Source organism: Carlito syrichta, unplaced genomic scaffold, assembly GCF_000164805.1.
Source record: "Carlito syrichta isolate Samal-C Ts95f unplaced genomic scaffold, Tarsius_syrichta-2.0.1 Scaffold288153, whole genome shotgun sequence".
Lineage (NCBI taxonomy): Eukaryota > Metazoa > Chordata > Mammalia > Primates > Tarsiidae > Carlito > Carlito syrichta.
The window spans coordinates 467,886-475,650 of record NW_007232249.1 but is presented as its reverse complement, the minus strand read 5'-3'; the positions used below and the strand labels follow the sequence as shown (position 1 = coordinate 475,650).

At 56.8% G+C, this 7,765-nt stretch overlaps 1 protein-coding gene across 4 annotated transcripts in view; it reads left to right on the top strand.

Annotated features, from left to right (window-relative positions):
* Positions 1-7,765, top strand: part of GNAI2 (G protein subunit alpha i2) — a 28,188-nt gene that overhangs the window by 3,776 nt on the left and 16,647 nt on the right. For 2 of the 4 annotated variants that reach the window (XM_021710121.1, XM_008053436.2), the window contains exon 1: positions 777-1,278. The exons of 1 other annotated variant lie outside the window; for it this stretch is intronic. In XM_021710121.1, the coding sequence (XP_021565796.1) occupies positions 1,161-1,278 (118 nt within the window). In that variant the 5' untranslated portion in view covers positions 777-1,160. Of the gene's footprint in view, positions 1-776; positions 1,279-7,765 lie in introns of those variants that run through there. One more of the 4 variants, XM_021710123.1, reaches the window with a different exon arrangement.

Here is a 7,765-nt window from a genome sequence, read left to right as displayed (position 1 = left end):
CGGCCACTGCACTCCAGTCTGGGCCACAGAGTGAGACTCCAACTCAAAAAAAAAAAAGACTTGAAATGTTCAGCTAGAGATGCCGTTGCTTCCACCCTACCTTTGCCCAGTCATAGGGTTGCAGCCACTGCCCAGCAGGAGCAGGGTGGCCATCTCCAAAGGCCATGAAAGATAGATAGATAGACCATGGAAGGCATATTATTATTATTATATTATTAGGTCACAATATTCTAGCCACTTTTTTTTTTTTCCCAGAAGTCCAGTGGCAACTTCTTCCTCTCCCTCTCCCCAACCTGCTCCCCTCCTCCTTCTTACCCTCTCTCTGTCTCTTCCTTGGGTCTCGGTTACTTGGTCCTAGGCTGCAGTCCAGGATAACTGCCTGCCCAAGACCTCCTAGCATATCAGGGAAGGATGGATAAGCTTTGGATTACCAGAGAAAGCACCCAGCTGAGGAAGACAGCCTGGACAAAGGTGTGGAGAGAAGGGGATAAATCCGCCCCAGCACCGAAAAAAGTCGCTGTTCAGAAAGGCTCCCGGGCTCTGTGGATCCCAAAACAAGTTTATTGGGTTCATTAACTTTAGCAAGTGACGAAGACACGCCTACTGCACCCTTACTCGCCCAACGCGCAGAAGTTCAGAAGACTGGTTCCTGTTCGGCCCTCTAGAGAACCGGATCCCCACCCTCGGGCTAAGAGTTCCGCCCTCCCTGCCGTCCCGCAACTGAGCGCCGGGCGCTCGGTACCCAATGCGAGCCCAGGCCCGCCTGCAGCCCGCCCAGAGCCGGATCCCAGGGTTCAGATCCACCCCTATTGCCTTCTTGCCGCGTGGCCCCGCCTTCAGTCCAGGCCCGAGTCTGGGCTGCGCCTAACTTATCCCGCCTCTCCACCCTTAAGCCAATCACTATCTCTGAATCTCCTCTGGCCCCGCCTCCAGACCCGCCCCGGCCCAGTGCCAGGCTTGGTTTACCCGGGCCCCACCCCCGGCCCGCCCCTCCGTCGGTGCGCCGCGGTCGGGAAGGCGCCTCCACTAGACGCTCGGAACTGCCGACCCGATAGCTGCCCTCAGGGGGCCGGTGGCGGGAGCGGAGTGGGTCAGGCGGGGCCGAGCCGGGCCGTGGGCCGTGTTGGGGCCGGGCGGCGGCCGGGCCGGCGGACGGCGGGATGGGCTGCACCGTGAGCGCCGAGGACAAGGCAGCGGCCGAGCGCTCTAAGATGATCGACAAGAACCTGCGGGAGGACGGCGAGAAGGCGGCGCGGGAGGTGAAGTTGCTGCTGTTGGGTGAGGCCGCGCTCCTCAGTGGGATCCTTGGTTCCCGATTCGAGTCCGCAGACAAGGACTTCGACCAAGCCTGGGCCCCCACGCCTGTGCCAGGACCTCCACATAAGAGTTGGAAACTCTGGGTTGGTCTAGACCTTTCATCCTAGCCCAGACTCTAGATCAGACCCCCAACTCTCCCAAGATCCGAAACTCCTAAACCTAGTTAACAGTGCCCTGACACCTGCCTCTCAACACTGCTTGACCATCCACCCTTGCTAACCAACCGCACAGAACTTGAGCCCCCTTCCTTCTTTGCCTAGACTTTACCCGAACCCTCAGAACCCCACTTGGTCCTCTTTCTCAGGCTCCACTTGTTTCCCCCTCCTGCTCCTTCTATTCCTATTGGGTATGGGCATCCTTCAGGGACCCTCCCAGGTCCCCCATCCACTCCCTCCTTCCCCTTATGTGCCCCATCCCTCCTCTGGAATCCATACCCTCCACCTGTGCACTCTGGCCCCAAAGACCCTCTTGAGTGGGAAACTGCTCTTGAGCTTTCTCTCCAGCTGGAACCCCTTCAGAGAGCCCTGCCCCCTGCTTCTGGTTCACCAGATCCTTCTCTGCGGCATCACTCCTCAGATCCTCTGTTCCTTCTCCCTTAAGTCCTCTCCCACACTCTGGCCTTCCCTAGATTCTTCCACTCCTCCTGCACCAGGTGCACTCGGCTGGAAGGAGGGGACCCAAGGGGCTGGAGAGGGCCTAAGGCTGTGCAGACAAACCTCCAAAGGGCCGGACTGAGGCTCTGATGGTCACGCCGGGGGAGGGGGCCAGGCCTCAAGCTTTCCAGGGAGGTTCCGCTGCCTGTGTTTCCCAGTTTCGAAGTCTAGTCTGGGAAGTAGGAGGGAGTGTGGAGGAGTTGGGGTTGTGGCCACCTCTAAGGCCAGGGAAGATGGTGGCTGTTAGAGGGGTGGGGGAAGTGGAAGTGGTGAGACAGCCGACATATTGCTGCCCCTGCAGGCGGGCCGAGATCTGCTGATAGGTGCTGCGCTTCACACACCCCTTCTGGGCTGGGGAGTCAAGGGGCTTGCTGGATCTTGGGGTCCTGTGAGGGGGGTAGTGAATTATCTGAGTGAGGCGTTGAGGGGCCAGGCGGGGATGGGCCAAGGTGCTGCTGAGCATCTGAGCTGGCCTTTTGCAGAGACAGGGCCTAGTGGTTGTCCCTGCCCAGCCTCCTACCGGGGAGTGGAAGCCTGATTTTGATTTGGGGGATTTCAGGGCTGGGGGCAGGGAGGCTTTCGCAGCAGCGCAGCATCGTTGTAGGCTGGATAGTATATGGGGGGTGTGGCCCCCTGGCCCCAGAACTGCCATGGGGCCCCTAGGCCGTGAAAAGCAGGGCTTTTCATGCTGGGCCTGTGGCTGAGGAACAGTGTGTTTGTCCATTATAGGCCCATCTGTTGACTGTCCCTGTGGGCCCAGCCTTGGGGGCAGCCCCGGAGGTTTCAAAATGGCATCCGCTCTGCTGCTGCCTCAGGGAGGAAGAGAAGGGGCGGGAAGGGGCGGCGGCCCAGCCTCCTGGGCTGCTTTTGCGTTGGGCGCTTGCCTCTTCCTGTCTCTGCTGCGAGTGAGGCAGCGGCAGTGAGTGGGTGTCGACGCGGCGGAATGCCCGTTGCTCCTGCTCCAGCCGGGCCCGGGAGGGCACTTCCGGGACCGCTGCCACCCAATGCCCAGCCAGGAGCCTCTAACCATTCCTTCCTTAAGCTGATCACAGTTATTGTGGTGGCTTAGGAGATGTGGGAATGGACCATAGGTTCAGGAGAACAGGGCTTCTGCCCCGACACCAAAAGTGGCCCCCGTCCTGCCAGCCTTGCCACTTGAAGCTCAGCTCAGCTTTTGGGTTAAGCCTGATAGGACCTAGCAACCCCTCCCACACTGGGCTGGAAGCAAACAGGGGTGCAGGGTCTGGCTCAGCACTTTCTAGCCTGGGGAGGCCTTCCCAATGTTCTGCTTCCCTGACCTTTGCTTCCTCTGTGAAATGGGCTTCCAGGGTTTGGGCCAAAGGAGTGCCCAGGCTCAGGTTAGGGAGAACAAGAGCATTATGGAGGTTCCTGTCAGGAGTGTGGGGTGGGGGCCTAAGACTCTGCAGAGTGTGTGCTGCAAAGAGCTCAGACCAAGCTTTGACTGATATTGAGGACCCAATCTGCCATGGCTGCCTGGGCAAGGGTCCTGGCTTGAGCCATCCCTTCCCCCACCTAGATACAAAGTGGTAATAGGAGTCCCGCTGTGGCAGGTTCAGAGTTCTGGGTGTCTGTCCCATGTAGCGGGAGACTGTCCAGGCAACGGGACTCAGGCTGGGCAATTGCCAGTCTTCCCTCTCAGCCAGAACCACGCCTGCTGCCCCACCCGCACACTGGCTCCCTCCCATCCTGGGTAGTCCTGCCAGCAGGCGGGCACAATCACTGTCACCAGGGCAGAAGCAGATGTGGTATACTGGCAAGAGAGTTTTTCTTGGCAGCTTGTTGGGGGGGTGGGCAGAGGGGTTGATACCAGTCCTACCTCAGAGATTTTCCCCACACACCTACCCAGTTTATCCCGACTGCTAGGCCCATGTGGAATTTGGGACCTTAGATTGGGCACTTAGGGGAAAGAAAGCCAGAGTGTATGTGTAGGAGGCAAGAGTCACTGATTTGGGATGGGCCAGTGAGGACAGTCTCACAAAGAACAGAGTCACAAAAAACAGAGACTGTTCCACTATTGGCTCTGTGAAGCCTTCAGAGTACAAATAAAGCAGATCTCTCTTGCCCCTGGGACTTTGCACGTGTTGTTCCCTACTTGATTGTTCTTTTTTTTTTTTGAGTTGGAGTCTCACTCTGTCACCTAGACTGGAGTGCAGTGGCCGCTCCCGGCCACCGCAGCCTTGACCTGCTGGGCTCTAGTGATCCTTCCGCCTCAGCCTTCCAAGTAGCTGGAACTACAGGCGCGTGCTACCACGCCCAGCTAAATTTTTTGATTTATTGTAGAGATGAGGTCTCGCCAAGTTGCCCAGGCGGGTCATGAACCCGCGGGCTCACACAATTCACTCACCACAGCCTCCCAAAGGCGCGGGATTACAGGCTGAGCCACCGAGCCCGGCTTTGATTGTTCTTTAAAACTTTACTCAGGGACCTTCCTAGACATTCTCCCTCCACCAAGCCTGGCAAAACACCTCTGGCTCCCATCACTACTTCTTCAGACTATTTGCCCAGCTGCTCTCCCCAGAGACTGCAAGGGCAGGGCTGTGTCCTCTTTACTTCTGTGCCCAGCATGAACCCTGGCATGTATTGGATGCTTCTCATCTGTTTGTTGAATGAATGAAGTATACTCTGAGCTTGGTTTTGGGGATGGGTAGATGGAGGAGTAAGATAGTGGTCACTGAGCCACAGTTTCGCTTACCATGGGCAGGTAGCAAGGGCTCAGTGATGGGCCAGTGACCAGGATTGAAGGGGCACTGAGAAAAGTTCTTCAGGCTGTGTCCTAGTTACCACAGGCTATGCTGGCACCTCAGAAACAGCCCTTACCCCACCCCGCACAGAACTCTTGCTGATCAGCCTGTAGCCTGTCACAGGCACAGCACATAGGGACTCCAACTTTTCATAAGAGGAGTGTATTCTTGGTATTCTTTCCAACTCAGGGTGTTTTGGCACTGCTTCAGGGCTGCTGTCTCTGACACCCTAGTAGAGCCTGAGCTGACTGGTCCAGCTGTCGGAGCTAAGGCTGCCCTACAGCCATGGGGCTCAGATCAGAGCAATGCAGTAGCAGTCCTGGGCCTGGTCAGCATAGAGACTGCACATGGCAAGGGCTCAATTAAGTCTACCAAAAGAAAAGGGTTTTGTGTGCTTTATCCTGTCTGTGTCTCTAGCAAAGGGCTGGCATACTTTGGGTGCCTAATAAGTGTATGGAAAGAGTGAAGCTATTGAATATATCCATGAACAAGGCATAAATCCTGGGAGAGGGATAAGTGTAATCCTGGGGCTGCCGCTTGGAGCATGTTCTAGCTGGAGATAGATGGGAAGAGCTGACCTGGGAGCTTGGCTGTCTGGGTAGTGGGTAGACTCTAGTGGTGCCTGTGAAGGGGGGCTTCCGGGAGGAGGGGTCCTCTGGGCGACCTTGAAAAATGAACACCTCTTAGCCTGGTGTGGTGGCTCACACCTGTAATCCCAGCACTTTGGGAAGTGGAGGCAAGAGGATTGCTTGAACCAAGGGGTTCGAGACCAGCCCAGCCCAGGCAACTTGGTGAGGCCTCGTCTCTACAGTAAATCAAAAATTAGCTGGGCATTGTGCACACCTGTGGTTCCAGCTACTTGGAAGGCTGATGCAGAAGGATCTCCTGAGCCTAGAAGGTCGAGGCTGCAGTTGTCGTGAGCATGCCACTGCTCTCTAGCCTGGGTGACAGACTCCAACTCAAAAAAAAACAGAAAAAAAGAAAGAAAGAAAAATGGACACCACTTGCCTCATCCAGGCACTGCAGGCAGAGGGGACAACTTGGCCAGGACAGTGCAGCAGGTAGACCTGATCTAGATTCCTAGTTTCCTGGCTTGGTGGAGGACCCCCCCACCTTCCCCGAACCAGCCCGTGGATGAACCTGAGTTTGAATCCCAGTTCCACCTATGGCACTGGCTGAGAAACCCTACATCAGGTGAACCCCTTGGCAGGAGCCCTGCTCACCACCTGTAACTTGCGGGGGGTAGGGTGCCTGATTGCAGCCACAAGTATGGTGAAGACAGTCCACCAAAGCCTGGAGGTATGAAAACAAATGAGAGCCGGGCTTGGTGGCTCAGCCTGTAATCCCGCGCTTTGGGAGGCTGAGGTGAGTAGATTGCCTGAGCCTGGGCAACTTGGCGAGACCTCCTCTCTACAATAAATCAAAACTTAGCCGGGCGTGGTAGTGTGCACCTGTAGTTCCAGCTACTTGGAAGGCTGAGGCGGAAGGATCTCCGGAGCGGCCACCGCACTCCAGTCTGGGCTACTCCAACTCAAAAAACAAACAAAAAAACAAATGAGGGACCCTCTTCTGACTCCTGCAGGAGCTGAGAGTTTGGTGGGAAGGGGTCTCCTATCCTAGAGGCTGCCTGGCCCCAGTACGGGAGCCCCCAGGAACCCCTCCCTTACCCTCAGGCAGCTGCTCACAGCAAGCGCGGAAACCAAGGTGTGCAGATAGTTGGTACCAGCTGGAGTGATGGACTGTCCTGGGAACCTTAGGCCCAACCTCTGGGGGCCTAGGGTTGGAGTGTGGCAGGGCCCTTGGTGCCAGGTGGGCCAGTACCCTGGTGGGCCTCCAACCCTGATATTCTCCCCCAGCCCTCTCCTTCCCGGCTGGAGCTCATTAGCACTTGAATAGGGGGCCGGGCGGCTGAGGCCTCTGAGTCTCTTCTTCCCACCCCTCCCCCAGGCTGGGTGAGGCTTTGTCTGCTGGAGCGGGCTGGGATGGAACTCCCACGCTAAGGAGTGAATGGGGTCCAACCTATTTCTGACCCTTCTGCCTGCATGCTGCCCAGTCCTGTTAGGCTCAACCCCTCCCCTTCACCCCACTGTTGACACAGCTGACATGGGAAGTCGTACCTCTTGGTCTTTCAAGGGATACCCTTGAGCTAAGAGACTAGGTGCATCAGGGCAGTTGGAGCTCAGCTGGAGGCATCCCAGGCAAAGGGGATGGGGAACCCTAGACAGAGAGCAGAGCAGGTGGTAAGGACAGAGGGAATAAGCTGCTGTGTGGCTAGAGTTGGAAGTTATAGGGGACATAGGCTTCTTATGTCAGAAGTCCTGAAACAGCATCAAGCCACCTGCTATGTGAGTTGGAGCTTAGGCTGCCAGATTGGGGCTGAGCATGGTCATGGACCCTTTGGGGCCTCACCAGCTTGTCAGGGGTTGGCCCTGGGCTGGCCTGTCTGAGAGGCAGGGTCACTGAGTGGCGTCACCCGTATCCCAGGGCTGCTAATAATTAGTTTATTTGCCCAGCAAGTGGCAGCAGGTGGTGTGAGGGTGGAGCATGGTCAGATCCCAGTGAGGTCCCTAAGCCTCCAGCAATGCAGGGTAGGGGAGTAGGTGGGCCATAGGCAGGCATACTGATCCTGTATACCCTGTCATTGATCTCATTCCCTGACTGTGTCTCTCTCAGTCTCTGTCTCTAAAAACCACTCATTCACTAGGCAGGAACAGGAAAGCTTTGTCCACTCAAACTCCTAGCCACTAAGGAGTCAGAGCCTCCTCCATCACACCCCCTGCAGAGAATGAGATAGTCTGACCCAGAGCCAGGGTGCTGCCTCCCCAATACCCCATCATGCTGTGGTCAAGGTTGAATGGGCAGATGGGGGCAAGACATAGACCAGGCAACTTTCTATCTTCTCAGCATCAAGGGCCTGGAGTCCCAATCTAGAAGTCCAGGGAGAAGCCGGGCTCGGTGGCTCAGCCTGTAATCCCGCGCCTTTGGGAGGCTGAGGTGAGTGGATTGCCTGAGCCCGCGGGTTCGAGACCCGCC